Source organism: Lissotriton vulgaris, chromosome 6, assembly GCF_964263255.1.
Source record: "Lissotriton vulgaris chromosome 6, aLisVul1.2, whole genome shotgun sequence".
Lineage (NCBI taxonomy): Eukaryota > Metazoa > Chordata > Amphibia > Caudata > Salamandridae > Lissotriton > Lissotriton vulgaris.
Genome location: NC_141694.1, coordinates 370,458,065 through 370,477,856, shown reverse-complemented (window position 1 = coordinate 370,477,856; position 19,792 = coordinate 370,458,065). Strand labels below are relative to the sequence as shown.

Below are 19,792 nucleotides of genomic sequence, written 5' to 3'. Positions count from 1 at the left end.
TCATCAAAAAGTTTTTTATGGCAACAAAAAATACTACACAATATATACACTTTTTCTTGTAGTATTGGACACCTTATGTTTTTTTACATGGGGAACACATTACCATGCGAAAAAAGAGTAGTTATAACATAATTCATTCATTGTAACAAATATTCAAACAATGAAACAAATAAAGTGGTGTCGTACGTCGACGTTTCGGTCCCTCGTTGGTTAAAGCAAATCCATAGGACAATCATCAGGACTAGTTGCACATATATATCTAAAAATAGATACAAAAATTAAACCTTGCCTACTAGGGATCGTCTAATCACCCAAAGGGAAGAGCAAAAGAAACATACAACCAAAAGTGTCAAATCTATACTTCTGTCACCGAAAATTCAAGTGCAAATCCACATGAAAGCCTATATACAAATCACGAAACCCAACTTAGTGCCAAAAGGGATCACCATTACACAAAGTGCAAAACCTTATTAGAAAAGCCTATGTACAAGATAAAAAGTCTTACCAACAGCCTCTAGCCGGAGGTGAAGAAGACTAAGATGAATCAAGTTGTTTAACCAATCTAAAAACCAAATATAGAGTTATAAATCCATGAGTGCCGGTGTAGAAATAATTAAATGTGGAGTAGCTATCAAGTACTCACATTGACCACTCTCAAATGTGTCTTCACTCAGCGTTTTAAATGCGATAATTAATCCAACAGCGACTAGATCACCAGTGAACAAGTGCATCTTTGTGAGTACTCTTAGCTCCTTCAAATCTAAGTCCACTAATATACAGTCCTAACTCTATACAGTCATCAACTTTAGGAACCCACATCGCACTTACTGGTAACGGAAAGAAGCGTGAGTGTCTCCAATTCCAGTTAGATGTAATACGAACGACTTCCCAATAGATTGCAGGTTGGCATCTTACAAATGATTAGACAGCAGCGGCTAAGTCAACTGCAAATAAGTGAATTGTCTTAATGCACCGCGAGCGAAAATCCACACACTCACACTGCCCACTCTGCTTAATCGTCGGGTGATAATCGCTTATTGCACTTACTGGTCAGGGGAGGTGGCGTTCCTATCTTTCTCTCAGTCAGTGGGAATGCGAGTGCCGGTCCCGGCTCTTCCGCATTTCGTTCGGGGACGGCGACGTGATGACGTTATATGTGCCTGCTCGGTGATCATTACACCACTCGATATTAAGGTGTAAGGGCCACAATCCGACCCAGTATTCCCAAACAAACGCCGATTTCAATGTCCAAGTATTTGTCAGTACTAACGCCCAAACGAGGAATACTTCTTAGGGGATATTCGTAGGGCAACTATGGCGGCCATCTTGGAACATGTTCCAAACCATGAATACAATGTGTGCTCACCGAGATAAGAAAGGGTTAAGTATACAAACAGAGTCCCATTAAGCAAATATAACAATTGTCACAAAATGTACTCACAGGAATGGGCAGAATCTAATGTCCACGTAAAAGACTGTCTAAATGCACTGGGATACATCATATTACTCAATCGGGAATGTCACCAGAAACTCCAGAGTCCAGATAATGGAAAAAAGGGGACCATATTTATAAAAGAGACACAGCGTGCCATTCAATTAAGGAGTTTAATCCCCTCTCTACGGTGTTGCATGTCCATATCCATTTGTTCTCCCTAAGGGTGAGAAGACGATCCACACTATGATGTCTTTTAGTACATTTAATTGCATCAATGACAAACCAACACATTTCATTGGGGGCATGACCTTTTTGGTGATAGTGTTCAACAAGAGGGGCCATGGTAACATTGCACCTTATACGTGATTGGTGTTGAAGAATAAGTTTTTTTATTTCTTGCGTGGTTTTCCCTATGTATAAGAGTGAACACGGGCATTCTATACAGTAAATAACATTTTTCGTGTTACAGTTTGAATGATGGAAACATTTTATTTCTTTGCCATTAAGTGTGCAACTCTTCATTACTTTTGTGGTTTCGCAAGCAGTGCAATTTCCGCAAGGATAATGCCCGGTGATCGGTGCTAAGCCCCACAGTGATTGAAGTGTGGTTGCTGGTGGTTCTTTGAATGCCTTCACCAGATGGTCTCTTACATTTCTCCCTCTCTTGAAAGCAAACCTAGGTTGTGCTAACTGGGGGTTCCACTTTTTTGATCAGGTGCCAGTTGTTCTTAATGATAGTCCTGATCTGGTTTGATTCTGAGCCAAATGTCATTACACAGGTAACAGGATTGGTCATACTAGCCACAGTATCAGAATTAACCTTTTTAGTGAGTAAGGTGTCCCGATCATAGTACCATGTGCGTTTCATCGCCTTTTTTACTAATCTGTGAGGGTATGCACGCATCACTAGTTTAGACTGTAAAACCCTTGCCTCACGGAAATAGTCCTCCCTTCTGGTGCTGTTGCGTCTAAGACGCAAAAACTGCCCAAAAGGGAGGTTATCTTGTAGGCTATGAGGATGTTGACTGTCATATTTTAAAAGCGTATTTCTAGCTGTGGGTTTGGTATATAGTCGCATGGATAGTACATTGTTATCATTGAATATGCATAAGTCCAAAAAACTGATCCTAGTCCTATCCCTTTCTAAGGTGAAGTCTAAGTTTGCATCTTGTTGGTTTAACCATACAAAGAACCTGTCTAGTTCTTCTTCTGTACCATTCCAGACTAGGCAGACATCGTCGATGTATCTAAGATAATGTTGTAAATTATCTCTGAAAGGATTGTTTGAATAAATTGCTCTGTCCTCAAACGCGGCTACATACAGATTGGCTATGTTAGGAGCAAAAATTGCGCCCATTGCTACGCCCCGTAATTGGACATAGAAATCTGTTCCAATACTACAAGAAAAAGTGTATATATTGTGTAGTATTTTTTGTTGCCATAAAAAACTTTTTGATAAAGACAAAATAAAATAACAGTTCTTAAACTGTAATTTCCTTGCTGCTTTATAAATACATGATCACTATTGTGACTGATATTGATTGAAGAATATTGTGTAAAATAATTCCTACGGGGACAATTTGTAATTGTGTTATTGATTATACCCAGTCCTTGCGGGATTATTGGGTGGCTCTGTCCTATTACATGGTTTTCTAAAAGTGGCCTTTTTAGAATTGTGAACACAAATATGACTTTGCCATTAAAGAGGGTTATCATTTACAATTCTGTATACACCAAACTTGACCGGATACCATTAAGCAGATACTTCAAAGACAGCACATTAATAAATATCATACATACATACATAAAATAATTATTATGTCCACAAAATGCAAATGTAGGTAAAGGAAACAGTCATGTATACTTTCAATAAAGCGCAACCGTGCTGCATTTAACAGTCTGCCATTAATTATTCAAAGTGCAATTCATCGAATTTCAGTCTTGATCTTTTTCTTTTTTTTTTAAATAAACTCTCCCTAATAAAATTTAAAAGTATACGTTCCTTACATTAGTACGTCATATTAGTAATAGTTTTTATTTCATAAATATTACATGCACAAAGTACAAATGTGCATAAAGGAGATAGTCTGGTTTACTTGTGACAGTATGCCATTTCTATTCAAGATGCACTTCCCAGTATTCAACAAATATTAAGATACTTTTAATAAAAATGCAACTGTGCTTGGTTTAGTTAGGCAATAAATTACTGCTAAAAAACATTTTTTTTAAATTAGACCTTCAACACGTGTAAGATATTTTTCCTAAGATCATTTTCACCACCATATCACTATGCCTCTAGTATGAACATTTTAATCTATCTATATACTTATGTTTCTATATACTATGTTTATCATTAACTCAAAACAAATAGGTTTTGCCAAATCTTACCCTGTTTCGTTGTCAATCTCTTCCATAAATAGCCAAGAGGCATTATATCTTTTGATGCCACCAACCCTTTTAGCATATGTCTCTTTGAATTTCTTAGTTCAGTACCTCTTATTATACCATTCCAGATAGTTTGGGACTCTATTTGGCCTCCAATTCTGCAAAATCAGAGCCCCCAACAAGGCGGCTTCACTGTCTTCATCCATCTGGTTCCACCTCAGTTGGGCATCTAAGAAGGAAACAAAGTGGGGCACCCGCTCTCCTTCCTTGTCAGCAATGCCACTGAGGACCCACCGATCTTACGGAAGTGGAAGAGAGACCCTTCTGACGTGAGTGCCATTCGCCCAATGCTTCCGGCCTTCAAGCTTGACTGCTGTGCAGGTGGCAAGAAGGATAAGCAGCGGCCCCTTCCACCTCGGCTCCAGGCAGTTCTTCAGTTGAAAATTCTTTACCAAAACAAAATCCCTGGGTTGTAGCTGAAGCCCGGGCCCCTCTGGCACCGGTTGCAGCATGGCGGGAATCTGTTGGTGGATAGAACGAAGATCTTTGGACAATTCATACAGATAATCTATAAGCAGGGGGTACTCTATCTCGGAAAAAGCGCTTGGGTCATGGAATGCCTCAGACATTAGCGGGCGTCCAAAGATCACCTCATATGGGGGCAACCCTGTTCTAGAATGCGCTGTCGCCCTGGTAGACAGCAAAGACAAAGGTAACGCATCTGGCCATCACAATCCTTTGCTTTCTTGAATCTTTGCTAGCTTCAGTTTGAGAGTAGCATTGTACTTCTCAACCAGGCCTGCTGACAGGGGGTGGTTCGCTGCATGAAACGTATGCTTAATATGCAACCCTTTGCACACCAATTCAATGACTTTTTAATTTCTAATTGAAGTGACTTCCGTTGTCACTCCAGATTACATATGGCAATCCATAGTGCAGGAAGAACTTCGCCGTCACCATAGCTGTGTTCTCTTTGGTGGAATAAGCCTCAATCCATTTACTAAATGCACAAATCACTACTAGCACATACTTCAATTTGTTAACTCGTTCCATTTCGAAGAAATCCATCTGGAGAACCTCAAAAGGGAAGGAAGGTGGTGCAAAGTTTGTGGTGCAGTTTCCCCGGATTATGCTTCAAACAAATGACACAGTGCTTCACAAGGCGTGTTGCTACCTTAGAGATATTATTGTTCTGCCTTACTGGGTACAGTAGCTTGCATATTCCTTAGGCACTAATGTGTGCTGGGCCGTGGGCCATGGTAACAACAGGGAGCACATAGGCATTGGGCAGCAACCATCTCTGTTTCACAGACAAGTCAGTCCAGCACCCATCCTTATCCAGACGTCCTGTACTCTCCTCCCATATTGCCAGTTCATCTACGGTCGCCTCACTCTGTATTTACCTGACATTTTCCAATGTGTCCTCGAACATTCCATGGTCTGGGACCCACCTAGCGGGACCTGCCACAAACATCTTTTTAATTTTTGACCAAGCTGTCTCTTTAGCTGTCTGATCTGCAAACGCATTTGCCCTTCCAGCATTGGCTGTGATGGCTTTGTGGGCGCTACATTTTTTTATTGCCAACTTATCAGGAAGTGTCAATGCTGATAACAGTCTAGGTGTCAATGAACCAAGCTGTATTCGCAACCCATGCAAGGTCAACAACCCTCTCTCCGCCCAAAGGTGCCCAAAATGATGGGACACTCCAAAGGCGTACTGGTTGTCTGTATAGACATTGACAGTCAGTCCCTCACTCAACTCACAAGCCCTAAGGAGGGCAACCAACTCTGCAGCTTGGGACGATTGGTATGGATACAGGATGTCTCAACTACAGTGTGTAACGTTGTGATTGCATAAGCTGCAGTGGTATTGCCATCTGGTAGTTTGAAACGAGAGCCATCGACATATAGTTCCCCTTGGGGGTCAGGTAAGGGAACATCAGTCAGGTCTACCATTCCTTCTGTTTCTTCCTCAGTCCAAAATAAACAATCATGGACATCATTGTCCTTTTCTTCCAAAGGGAGGGGTAGTAACGTGGCTGGGTTCAGAGTGGCACATCTTTTGATGGTAATGTGCGGAGCAAACAAGGTTAATTAATATCCAGTCAGACGTGCACTAGTAAGGTGCTGTGTCTTTGTCTTATTCAATAGTGTATCCACAGCATGAGGTATCATTACTGTGAGATCAGTATCAAGGACGAGCCCTGTCGATTGTCTTATAGAAATTACCACAGCTGTGCCAGCTCTCAGGCAGCTGGTGAGAGCTCTGGTGAAGTTATCAAAAATAGCAGACAAATAAGTGCAGGGTCTCTGATTAGCAGCGAAACCCTATGTTAGAACAGAAAGCGTGCACTATCCGCCTCGTGTACATAGAGCACAAAAGGCTTCTGGTAATCAGGAGTACCAAGCACAGGCGCAGAGCAAAGCCCAACCTTTAATTGCTCAAAAGCTTTCTGGCATGCAGATGTCCAAGGCAGGGGTCCATGCACACCTTTGGTGGTCAGGTAAAGGAGGGTTTTGTTAGTAAGGAATAGTTAGGAATCAGTGACGACAATCCGAAGTTATACCAATTAACACGCGTATCTCGTGTTCGGTCTAGGAACCGGCATATTAGTAATAGCAGTGATGCATTCAGGTGTAAGTCTGTGACCCTCCTTCGACAGTAGGTGACCTAAATAGGTGACCTCCTGTCGTCAACAATATTGAAACTTTGAAGGTGACACTTTGTTTCCATGGTGTGCCAAATGTAACAGTCATTTAACTGTGGCTGTTTCACAACCATCTTTAGTGTCCGAAGCCACAAGGAGGTCATCAACATACTGCAACAGCACATTACCAGGGGGTACGTTTCAAAGAGTCCAATTGAGCTTTCAAAGCTTGGCTATAGATACTCGGACTTTCTGTATAGCCTTGTGGAGCATTGCAGAATATACAGCTCCCTCCAGCTAATGCAAATCCAAACAGATATCTACTATCTGTATGGATTGTCATTCTTAAAAAAGCATTCTTCAAATCGATCACAGAACAGAATTTTGCTGATGGGGGAATCATTGTCAAGATCGTGGTAATTATCTGGAACCACAGGGTACTGGGGAACCACTATTTTGTTCACCGCTCTAAGGTCAATTACAAAGTGGTAAACATCAGGGTGGGCTTCAGAAGAATCCAAGGGTATCTTTTAAAGAACAGGAAGAATGGGCTATTACACACATTCGCCACTGTCTCTTCAACCACACCAGACTTATTAAAATCCTGTATTATTTACAATAAGGCCTTCTCTCCTGCCTGGGATATCTTGTACTGGGGAATATGTGGCAATACAGCATTGTCCTTAATCTGTATAGACACTGATGGGATCTGGAGTAACCCCACATCCATAGTGTATGTGCCACATCTTTAAACTCATCGGTCAGGGGGGCTTCTTTTGCGAGGCATTGCTTGGAACGGGCCACTTGCAGCCCAATAGTCATGTAAACATCACCTGGAGAACAAAAAAATTGTTGCATGTAACCTTTTTAACAAATCCAGTCCCAAAAAATTCTCCCCACAATTCGATGTTAATAAAAATGGTGAATGGACCATAAAGTGGCCAATAGTGAGAGCAATGGGCTTGGAAATAGGGCTAACAACCAGCCCACCTGAGAAACCCACCAAAACATTATTTTGGACATACAGAGCTGCCCCCGGGGCCAGTGAATGGGAAACAGAGAGATTCATAGGCCCTGTATCAACTAAAAATTGCAAGGTCGCGCCTTGTAAATCTGCAGTGACATAGGGTCCGCACTGCTCTACAGGCACCGGAACTGGTCCTTTACCCTGTCCCTGGCTATCCTAGCTGAGAGGCAACCCCGTCACTTCGTCCATGTCATAGTCATCATGATAGTACTGCCTCCCTCGGCGGTCGTCAAAATAGTTCCGGCTCTGTCTATTAGACGACGCGTTCTCTGTTCGCATCTCCCCACAGCCTCTTCCTCCTCTTCCATGTCCTCTAAAACCTCGACCTCTTTCTGCAACTACTCCGGACACTTGTTCCTCCAATGTACCTCCTGCTTACAGTACGCAAGATTGAGCCCAATGGGCACACTCAAAGCACCACCACTGTTAGATTGGAGTAGCAGCTGGGCCGAAACCGAACCTCTGCCTCTTCCATTTCCCTTCGCTACTTGTTGCATCAACACTCTCGTCTTCAATGCCTTTGACCTTTTCTCCACTTTCTCCTTGTCCTCATTCACTCTATGCTCATAGTACTGTGCCATACTCAATATTACTGACAGGGAGGGGGTTGTCGAAGTACTTTCCGAAGCTTGCAGCCTAGTTGCAATCTCAGGGAGCTAATTAGTGATAAACCTGTTAATAAACAAACGAACACCACCCTCCTGTGAGAAATCCTGACTACTAAAGTCTAAAAACACCCCTTCAAATCTGGTAAAGAAATCCGACGCACTTTCATCCTTCCTCTGACAACACCTAGTCAATTTACCTCAATCCACTAGCTTTGGCGGGATAAGGAGTGCATGTAAGTGATAATACAACCCCAGCAAAGCTAGGAGCTCTGTTTTTGGCTTCTCGCCAGGCTTGCGCACCTTATCCCATGCCTTGATCTCATCCCATGTGCCACCCAACTCCAGTGCATGATCCAGCGTATCGACGTGCCTCCATATATCTACTGGTACCAGCAGGCCAAAAAATAACTCTATATCAGCTAATGTCATCACGGTGGAGGAGGCCGCCTCCATTAATTCTTTGTAATATGCAGTAGGGTTGTTCCGAGGGTCCAGCAGCTTGCTCTTTAGGGATAGGACCTCACTCCTCTTCCAAGGATTATAGATCCACTGTTCCTGAAACTGAGTGTCGATTTGTGGTGTAATTACAGTGTCCGTTGAGTTGCTCAGTTACGATATTTCAGGAAAGTAAATATGATGGACTTCCCTCAAGGGGCACTGGGTTACCATTGTCTGAAACTTTCGAAGCAATCTTCCACGGTAAGCCTCAAATGTTGTTACATTGCTAAAAACTTTACAGGGGGCCATAACTGTAGCATATATCCTGTTCCGTTTGTCATAGATGATCTGCAGTGCAACACCCTGAAAATACTGCTCCCACAGTCATCATCATGGTAGAATGGGATTACATCCAATTGACATATTTTATTTACTTGTAAGTCCCTAGTAAATTCGAACTACATGTGCCTAGGGCTTGTAAATTAAATGCTACTAGTGGGCCTGCAACACATTTCCTGTGCCCCTCATTTCAGTCCTAAATAGAGCAGTCATTATAGGTGCCAATTTAAGTAAACACAGTATTCTTTTAGGAAGTGTACAATCTGGAGGTGCCCAAAATAGAACAGCTTGCAGTAATCTCCACACCTAGCTTGGAGTTGCTGCCAAGTTATGTTACTCCCTCTAACCAAACAATGTCCCAATTCTTTAAATCCATTTGTATTACAGTACCTTATATGGCAATTTGGTATGTGTAGGCCCAGCACTCTACATTCATTTACCTGCAAGTACCCATACCCTGCAAATTGATTATTTGAAGGAAAGGCTTAGAGTCTCCAATCATACTCCTGAAATGTTTTATACCTTTTCTTTTTGGGAGTTTTGTCATGTTTATAAATATTGGCAACTGGGATCCCACCGCCTGGACCATCTTCTCAACAAAGAAACTATCCTGGAATCCCTTGGCATCAGTAAATCGCACCATTGTATCTAAAAGAGTGGCTTTTTAATATGTATACATGTAAGGTAATGCTAATCCCCCCTGACTAACTTCTAACTGAAGCATTGGTAATCTTGAAGCCTTTTTTTCCAAATACAGCATCTAAAAAGTGTCTCTTATTGCTTTAAAAATGCTCTATTATTTTTAATTGGAATATAAGTAAAGAAAAAAATCAAGAAAGGTAAAATAGTCATTTTTATCAGCGTATCCCGCCCTATTAACTTAAGAGGATCCACCTATCCAACAAATATTTAATCTTTTCATCATTGTTTCATAATTTAATCTATAAAGTTCTTTATATAGATTAGTTATTTTTATTCCCAAATACTGAATTGGTTCATGGTTAGAAACCTGCTGCTAAAGACTAGAAGGAATAATATTGAGAAGGGCATTACATAACAGCAATTTTGTTTTACTGTGGTTAATTTTATAACACACAATTAATTGGAACTGCTCAAATTCTGTCAGTATTGTTTTAATATTTTGTTCTTCTGGCCTGTGACAGACTATTATATTGTCCCCCATAGTTTAAGCTTGGACACTCCAGCTATCACTGCCTCTATATCCATGTTGACCCATATGCTAACAGCCAATGGTTCAACAAAACAAGTAAATAATGCAGGTGGCAGCCCTGGCGAGTTCCCCTGTTTATTTTGACAACACGTGCTAGATTGAAGTGTATCACAATCTTTGCCTGTGTACCTTGATATATGCAGCAAAGCATAATAATAAACTGTAGCGGGAAACCAAACCCACCTAAGCCAAAGAGCAGAGCATTCCAGCTAACCAGATCAAATGTTTTTTCCGCATCTACCATCATTATTACTGCCAGTGTCTGATTAACATTAATAAAGTCAGGTGTTTGTAATAAAAAGTCTGTTTTAGATGACATCAACCTGTCGGCCACAAATCCTGTCTGATCCCTATGGATCTTCTGAGCTATTGGAGTAACGCAAATAGCTCAATTTTTAATTAAAATGTATGATTAGTATTAGGTAGGCTTATCAGCCTATATGAATTTACGTCTCTTGGGTAATTGTTGATTTCTTCAAACTGTATAGAATCTCCCCACCTTTTTTCATAAAATGTAAAAAACTCCACTAAAAAGGGAAACAGTTTTATAAAATTATGTAGGGAAGCCATCATTGCCAAAGGCTTTGCCACAAGGCATTGTGGACAGACATGTTGGATTTCTAATACTGTAATATCTACAACTAATTCTTCTGATTGTATGTGTGTCACCTGTGGGAGTAGTTTTATCTACTCAAAGTAGCGACCTATGGTCTAATTTGAGGCCATATGTTTAGTTGCATATAAATTATTAACATGCTGTAGAATAATCTTAGCTATCATATCCTTTTCATAGGCTAGGGCCCGTGTCTCTCATTCAACTAGTTCCATAATCATTGCCACTTCCTGCTTAACCCTGAATGACCAAGTAAGGAACTTTCCCACCATCTGATTTTCCTCATACACCTGATGCTGATATGACCACATACTCTGTATTTCCTCTAGAATACAGATTTCCCTCAACTTCAGCTTTGCTTTTGTTAATTGCCTATCTACTAAATGTTGTGTCCCCAGATTACTATTTCTGTTCTGTAAAGCATTGTCAACTGCAGTTTGGAGTTCCTCTATACGTTTTGCCTGTTATTTTGCTTCTGAGGCCGTAAAAGTCACATTTTGCCCCCGGATAGTTTCCTTAAAGGCACCCCAGACTGAATAAAACAGATGCAGTGCCCTTATTTATCTGAAAAGATTCCTCTATAAACTTTCTCATATTTACTATCCATTCCTGGTTAGAAAGTAGGCGATGATTCATCTGCCACCTGGGCCTCTCCCTCTTCCTAGTTTCAATCTCCAGATCAAAACTACCTAATGAATGATCAGAGAAAACGTTAGCCCATTCTCTAACCTGGGAAAATGTTCCCAGGTGAGAGAATGAGAAATTTAAAAAAAGCCAATACGAGAAGCTCATTTAAATCGCTGAAGAAAACAGGTATATTGAGAAAGAACTCTGGATGAGCTCTTCGCCTTGAGTCTACCAGTTGATACTCCTGTTTGATTATATCTAATAATTTCTCTGTATATGCTTTAGCAGTTTCTTGGTTTTGTTTGAAGTATCGTTCACCAAATCCTGTATATAATTAAAATCCCATTTTATAATTATTGGGCCTTGCTGCTCTCGTAGTCACTTTTGATGCGATCCCCAGCAGTTCGAGTGCCAGCAGCGGCGGCAGCAGCGGTGGTGAGTTTAATGTACTTGAAGAGAAATTCCCAGTACAGAGATTGGTGGGAAATGGGGTGGTGGCCAGCTCACTCCGCGGCAGCGCATGTGGGATTACTGCCATTTGACCAGATAAATTATGTTAATTGAAAGTTATCACTAAATAAATGTAATAAGGTAGCCCAATGTTAGCCTATTAGAGAGGTAACCCTTGCAAAAGTGGGAAACAAATTTTAGAGTTTTACACTACCAGGACATGTAAACCTTATTGGATTGGATTGGATTGACATTTATAGAGCGCACAAATGCTGAGGCGTCTTGGCGCTGGGGTGTAAGAAAGGGAGGACCAATGTCAACAGAACCGACACCTTAAGTCCTGGGGAACAGCCACGTTTTTATTAGCTTACTGAACACTGTCCTGTTTAGTTGGAGTCTGACTGTGATAGGTAGTTGGTTTCACAGCCTAGCCACACCATGAGATAAACTCTTGCCACCCCATCTGGCTCTACGCACTACTTTGGCACACATGAGACCAGAATTAGCTGATCTAAGAATTCTTGAGGGAGCGTAGCAGTGGAAGATCAAACAGGTAAATCAGAATCCCATGTGCAGCATTTAGTTTACCCCCTCGAGACTCTTATGCTGCGCGGACGTGCCAGCGCTCCTTTTATCCCCTGTGAGTCAAACAACTAGAAGACTGACCTGAACACGCTCGGCCCCGCACTAACAGGCGAGGACCCTGAAGGTCAGTAACACTAGGTGGAAGGGCATATAAAATAACTAAACTGTGTCAGTGACCGTTTTAAAACAGAATTTCTGTATTTTTTAAAGACAGGTAAATCAGAATCCCATGTGCAGCATTTAGTTCACCCCCTCGTAACTCGTACGTTTATAAATACATATCCACATTTTTAAATGCATTTCACACTGCCCTCTGGACTGTTCATTGCCTACACTAGAGGCAACTAATATGCATTAAAAAGGCAGGATTTTGCCAGAACTAAATGGTAGTTCAAAACTGCACACACAGGCTGCTATGGCAGGCCTGAGGCATGTTTAAAGGACTACTCAAGTGGATGGCACAATCAGTGTTGCAGGCCCACTAGTAGCATTTAATTTACAAGCCCTAGGCACATGTAGTTCGAATTTACTAGGGACTTACAAGTAAATAAAATATGCCAATTGGATGTAATCCCCTTCTACCATGATTAGAGCAGAGAGCACGAGCACTTTGGCATGGATTAGCAGTGGAAAAGTGCACAGATACCTCAAAGCCACCAAAAGTGTGTTCAGAAAGCAGCAGTGTGGAGGCAAAAAAGTTTGGGGATGACCCTACATAGAGAGCACCAAGTCCAACACAAAACACATATTGGACTAAAACAATTACTTCCTTAACCTCATATCACTACTTTAATTCAATATGTGCACCATGAGAGATTATCAAAGGCTTTTAAAGAGATTGGGATCCCTCCAATCCTAAGGTAAATAAGCTAAAATGTGCAAAAGAAAATATAATTTGGTACTTAAATGATGATATCTCTGAAACAGTACTAGAGTTTGGCTCCACAGTATGATTCAGTTCTAAGAATATTTCTCTGTTTTCAGTTCAGACTTCAGTTGCTTCAAAACCGTTAATCTACAAGGTTTCCAAATGTTCCAATAACAAAGTCCTGGCCACAACAACCACATATCATGATTGCCTAAAAAGGAAGGTCTGGACCACAAGCTGCTTATGCTCGATAATTTCAAAAATTCTGCCTCCATTTTCAAGTATCATCAGAGTTCTGAACTTTATGGGCAATGTAATATTCTCTTTTTTACTCAGAAAGCTTGCATAGTACATATGTTGAAGATGTGTAGCTGCCAGGAGGCTAGAAGGCTGAGTTAGGGCAAAGACTACATTAGTGGGGGGTGTGTTCATCTTAAGGAAAAGGGGTTCCCCCAGAGATGAGATAAACACATGCAATTACATGTCTGAATGCTGTAAAGGAGGGAAAGAAAGAGGAAGAGAATTTGAGCAGATTGTGATCCGAAAACCGAAACTTGCAAAGGAGAAACTATATCATAACACAAGAACTACAGCAAAGGAATATGAGGGAAAAGATAGACAAACTATCATAAATGATAGGTTGTGCACTCACTGGATTGTGATCACTGTGTGGGATGAAAAGATCTTACAGGTATGTAACGAGTAAATAAGCCCCACAGGGTTTGGGGAGAGAGCCAACAGCTACTATGGAGAAAGTATGCTGGGTTGTTCTCTGTGCCCGAGGTACAAGTCTCAGAACCTAACTGGCACCTCTGATAGAAGTGACAATCAAAATGATAATATCAACACACACAAGAAGACAAAGGAAAGCGGTGGAGAGAACACAGAACCAGAAGCGGGGCTTAGAGAAATGTAGGATTGGAATCAAGGTCAGGGTTAGGGCTGGAATACACTGCACATAATGCAAGGAGTTAACAGGACAGATTAGGAAGAGTGCAGACAAGACTAGGAACAACGTCTAAACAGAAAAAGAGAGGCAGGATAGCAGGAAATTCCAACAAAATCAAAAGGCAAGTATGTAAAAACAACAACAAGGTCACACAAAGCATGAAAATACTCAACAGACAACTGCCTTCTGGGTTCTTGGGGCTGAAATAGTTGGAGACTCGGTGGAATAGCACAGATGCAGGAAGACGGCAAAATGCACTAAATAAAGCCAGGTGCCAGAAGTAAGGGAACCACTAATTAAGGGAAGTCTGCATTTGGACTTGGAAAGGGGAAGACCAGCAAAACCAGTTGGTAGAAAACAGGAAACTCAAGTTCGTAATATGGATCGGATCCATGAAAAGGAAAGGTCTAGAATGCAGATATAAATGGGTCAGAATAATCGTTCAATTGATGCTTCGCTCAGAAACAGAACTTAACTTTGTGAGCTTTCTCAATGTTTAATTTAATATGTAGGATTTCCATTTTAGTACATAACCGTTCTCAACAGGCAATCAAAAAGAAGAAACAAACAGACCATTTATATTGGCTGGACTGGTACCGAAAGAATATAAAGAACAACAAAAGAATTAAACGTGTGTAAGCAACTCTTAAAACAGGAAAACAAAGAGGAAACGTTTGGGTCCGGGAAGGGGAATCTAAACAGCTGTCTTATCAACTAAAGGCTGGTACCAAACTTTTTCTTCAAGATCAAGTGATTTGAAGTCATCTGACGCTGACACGAGTCATTTCTCATTTATACTGCTTTAATGAGCCATGGAGGGGGACCACCTCTTTGCCCTAGGAAAGGATCTTAACCAGTGGTGTAATGCTAAACAATGTTGGCCCACTGCAGAATGTGATGAGGGGTCCTAAGTCTAACTATCTCAGAACTATTAATAGGCCTTAGGCTGGATAGGGCCCCACTGAAGGTTTGGGGGCCCCCAGACGGATTGGGTCACCCCAAAGCCTGCATTGTTCCCTGATTTTAACTTGCACACAATTCATTGAATAGAACCAGGTGCACATCTGTCTGGGAGAGTGGCTTTGAAATGCAGATTTTTTTAAAGGCTGCATCAAACCATTCCCAACAATGCATATGCATATCACATTTCTGTCTCTGACCATTTCCAGAAGCTGGCAATGGTTCCGATATTTTTTAACATTGTAATCGCGCACAGCTGAAAGATCGTGATCTTAAATAAAAAAAGATACTTGGGAAAGGAGAGATGGGAAGGTTTCTACTTCCACAGTCCAATCTAGGCGCGAACACAACACCTGGAGCGTTCCTACTTGCCTCGGCTAAGTAAATATCAAACACTACTTACAAGGAGATAAAAGAGTGTGGTGAGAACTGTCTGCATAATCTGTCTTGATTACCACATACACTAATTCACAGGAAGAAGCACCAAGAATGAACTTATATAAGGCAACTCCCCAAAACTACAGTCACTGAGAAAATGTTATATCCTATAAATATGTAATTATGAAAGCGTAAAAGCTGAAACAATTCGTGCGGACAGTTAAGATGAATGGATAGCCTGAGCATAAAGGTCAAAGGTACAGGCACCCTGTATAAAAGATGGAATCATGGTAATGCAGTTAAAAATGCCGTTATATGTATGAAGATAGGCATTAGATGAACATTTAGCTGATAGTTGTTTACTCACTCTGTGTGCATTTTTCTATCACTAGAGCCAAGGATACAAATGCATCTTCCGAACTCAACCTATTAAAGGAAGATACACAGACATTTGCAGAAATAAACAGCTCCACTTGGCATGAGATACATTCTCCCCTGCCAAGTATACCATGTGGAAAGGATGATAAGGTAAGACAGGAGTTACATCTCTCCTAATATGTCATTTGAAGAGAAAAGTTGTCTTTCTAGCAAATATACTAAAAATAATACTAGGAATGTGTGGTTATGCAACATTAATTGCTTTTTAGTTTGCAAGTGATTTGATCATAATTCTCCCTAATGTCCAATACCATGTTAGTTTATTAATTAGTTTTGTGAGAAAAATAGTTCAATGGACATAGGACATGACAGGACTAGGAGTACCTTGTAGGGATTCTGGAGACTTCGCTGTGTTGGAGGCCAGAATGATTTTCAGTCTACCTAAGTATGTTTCACCAGCTCAAATAAGGTTGAAATTCGGCCTACAAAGCCAAGAATTAGCTGGTAAAGGAGCCTACGCCAAGAGCTGGTACAGGATCAGAAGGGCTGAAGCAGGAGAAATGAATTCTTACCTCTGGATCGAAATACAACAAAAAAGGGACTGTGCATTCGTGAGCTATCTGACCGCATCAAAGGAGCGTCTGGGACTGGAGGAACTTTGGGCAGCATCAGGGTCTTAACACCGTTTTAAAGAAATCGTAAATAAGACAGTGAAGAAACTATCACTACTAGAAGGCAAGGCGGCACTCACAGAAAGAACCCATGGATAGTTTGTTGTGCAAAGCTACGTCAAGCCCTCCTCTCAATCCTACTTAGGTGTAGGCTTTAACAGGAGGAAGAAAGAAAAATATCTTCAACTCCGAACGGGCATTTTACCATCATTGCAGCACCTTACCCCTTGGAAATGATGGCCAAGCCAGACAACATGCCATCTATGCAAGGAAGCTAACGAAAGTATAATACACCTTTTGTGCATCTGCAGAGAAATACTAGCTGAATGATGCCAATTACTGAAGCCACTGTTCATAAGTGAGGGGATAAGAACCTGTAGACAAATGTAAATGTAAATGTATTTATATAGCACAAATCACCGACCCGGTATCTAAGCGCTTGCTTAGGGAACCCGTCCTGGTATTCCCCTGTGAGATAACCCCGGCAGGGTATCCACAAGGTGAAAGCCAGGCATCCCACCACGAGGGGCCGTTGTGGAGATTAAGCAAGCTATTGCCCAGAGTCGCAGAGTGTGAACCTGTGAATCGAGTAGGCACCGGAGCGAGAATTGTCGAGTCCATGGAATTTTGAGCCCAAGACCCACCCAGGCGGGGAATTGAACCCTGGTCCTGGGCTGACCTCTGCTTCCAGGTCTGCCTCCTCTAACCAGTGAGCCACACTTCTCCACAAGCAGTGATGGCATGCCTCGGGGAGGGAATGTTCAACTGGCGTGTCGCTTTGTGCAATTCATGGAAGTGGCTGGGGAAAAACTCGGCCGATAAACCACTGGTATCCTCCAAAACAGCATCTTTCTTCTGTTTTTGCTTTCATAACAAACAACACATACTCACTTTGCATTTCTTCTGGACAACACATGCCCCAGTATAACTGTCAACAGCAACCTACCTCTGCCGCTGTTCAGAAAGTAACTGTTTTATTGTACATTTACTTCTCTATTCAAACTGAGCATTTGTTTTTTTAAAATGTTAATCTTTTAGAATCGTTTTTCCGTCCTAAAAAATGCTCAGGATCTGAAAACCCGCCAAGATATTGAACGATCAAACTGCTTACTAATGTACTGCATTAGATACAATCATGGACAATTGCACTAATGATGTTAATACAATGCACGGATGTTTTATGAAGTGATATTATTGAGAAGTCTTAAACCATGAACTTTGCTGATGTAACTTTTGTTACTTTTTTTATAGAGAAATTGTAATGGTTTTAATTGACCGGACAATAAACTATTACTTACTTACTTGTAAGGTGTCCAGAGACTTAGCTTTGCTGGAGGTTCCTCAAATCACCCCCCAGCCACCCAATGGCAGCATTTACCTGGGGAGACCCCAGGACACCTCACCACAGTGCATTTGACCCCATTGTGCCTCACTGGCGGACTTGCCTGTTGCATGCAGTCTGGTAGAGCACGTCTTCATTGCTTATGACTGGGCCATCCAGCTTGCAGTGCCTTTCTTGATGTTCTAAATGGTCCAGCAATGTGCATACTGCAGCAGAATTGGGGGTTATCATGTCACATTTCCTAGGTGCATGCACTGATTTTTTCCCTGGACACCTATTTCTTCAGCTGCAAATCGTATAGCATGTAAATCACCAACCTATCCTTTACTCTTGATTCAGTACACCATTCCCCAATTGGCAGTGGACAAGTAAGAAGCAAAATGCATGTTACTCTTACAAATATATCTCAAAGTAAATCCAATATTTCTATTTTAATTCTTTGCACGACTATGAATAGGCCTGGAACTATGGAGATGGTCCGCCATGAAACCACTGGCCCGTTTGAACGGTACCTTGTTACCAACAGTTAGGGCTGCTGGGGAAACAGAAGAGGACTTGTAGTGGCTCTATGGTATTAGCCAGCATTTACCTGAAGACATGGAAGACTATATTTTGGGACTCCTGCACCTTTCAGTTTTGGACTCTGTTTGTTTATAGGACCAAAAGTACATACTGCCTATCCTGCTTGAAAGCAGGGCCAGACTAGCCGTAGAGGGCACGGAGCGTTTCTCCGAGGGCACGCCAGGGTGGGGGACCGTTTTGGGCCCGTGGGGGGGGGGCGTTTTTGTTACCGGGGCCCGGCCATATCAGCCCCTGTAACAAAATCAACACAAACTTGCCCTGGCCAGCAGCTCGGCCACAGCCCCATCCCTCCTTCCCTTCCTGGTAAGGCACAAACCTGAAACTGAACTTTTATAACAGTAAGGCAATAAAATCAAAGTGATTATGTATTGTAACTTGTAAGTGCATTATAAACCGCAACTACATCCAAAGTCTTAGGGCCCGATGTAGGTAATATTGATTTACCGATTTTTAATTACCGAATTTTACGGATTCGGTAATTGAAAATCGGTAAATCAATGTGGTTGACATGTAGGTATTTCCAGATGTGGAAATACCGATTCTGTAACATTCGGTATTTACCGATTCTGTAAATACAGAATCGGTATTTCCCATTGATTCCTATGGGCTTCTAAGCCCATAGGAATCAATGGGAAATACCGATTCTGTATTTACAGAATCGGTAAATACCGATTTTTGCAAGGGTGCAGGGGGTGTCACTTTGACACCCTCTGGCACCCCACAAATAGGCATGTGCGCCATGTGGCATACAGACATGCCCTAAGGGCATGTCTGTCTGTCACATGGCTAGGTGTGCATGCACAAGAAACAAGGAGAGTTGGAGGGTCTGTGAGCCATAAGGCCGAGCCTATGAGGTCCTCATTAGATTACCAAACTTTTGGATTGCACTGAACCAGACCAAGTAGTCATAAGACACTAGATGTATGATAGATATCCTATCAGCCCACCCATTCGGCGGAGCCTCGTCATGCAGGACGTCTGAAGCCAGAGTGGTGTGTCCAAGCCCAGTTGAATTGGCTAGACAGCACACAGTTCTGGTTCATACAATGAAAGTGTCCAGGCCACTGGGCGGTGCTGGTAAAGTGCAGTGCAAACAAAAAAAGAAGTGGATAGGTGATGTTAAAATGACGGTCAAGGCAAAAGAAAAACTATTTATTGAGATTCACCAGGACGTCAGATTAAAAAGAGATGTAGAACAGTGTGACAAAATCACTGTTTGCTTTGCTGTGTTGTTAAATAGGCCAACATGTTTCTGCCAACAGGTGAAACTACACCGGA

General features: G+C 41.7%; 1 protein-coding gene across 1 annotated transcript in view; it reads left to right on the top strand.

Moving 5' to 3' along the window:
* The window catches only part of TPO (thyroid peroxidase), a 945,924-nt gene that overhangs the window by 745,185 nt on the left and 180,947 nt on the right, over positions 1-19,792 (top strand). The window contains exon 15 of the mRNA XM_086925200.1: positions 15,934-16,069. Within this exon, the coding sequence (XP_086781326.1) occupies positions 15,934-16,069 (136 nt within the window). The remainder of the gene's footprint in view (positions 1-15,933; positions 16,070-19,792) is intronic.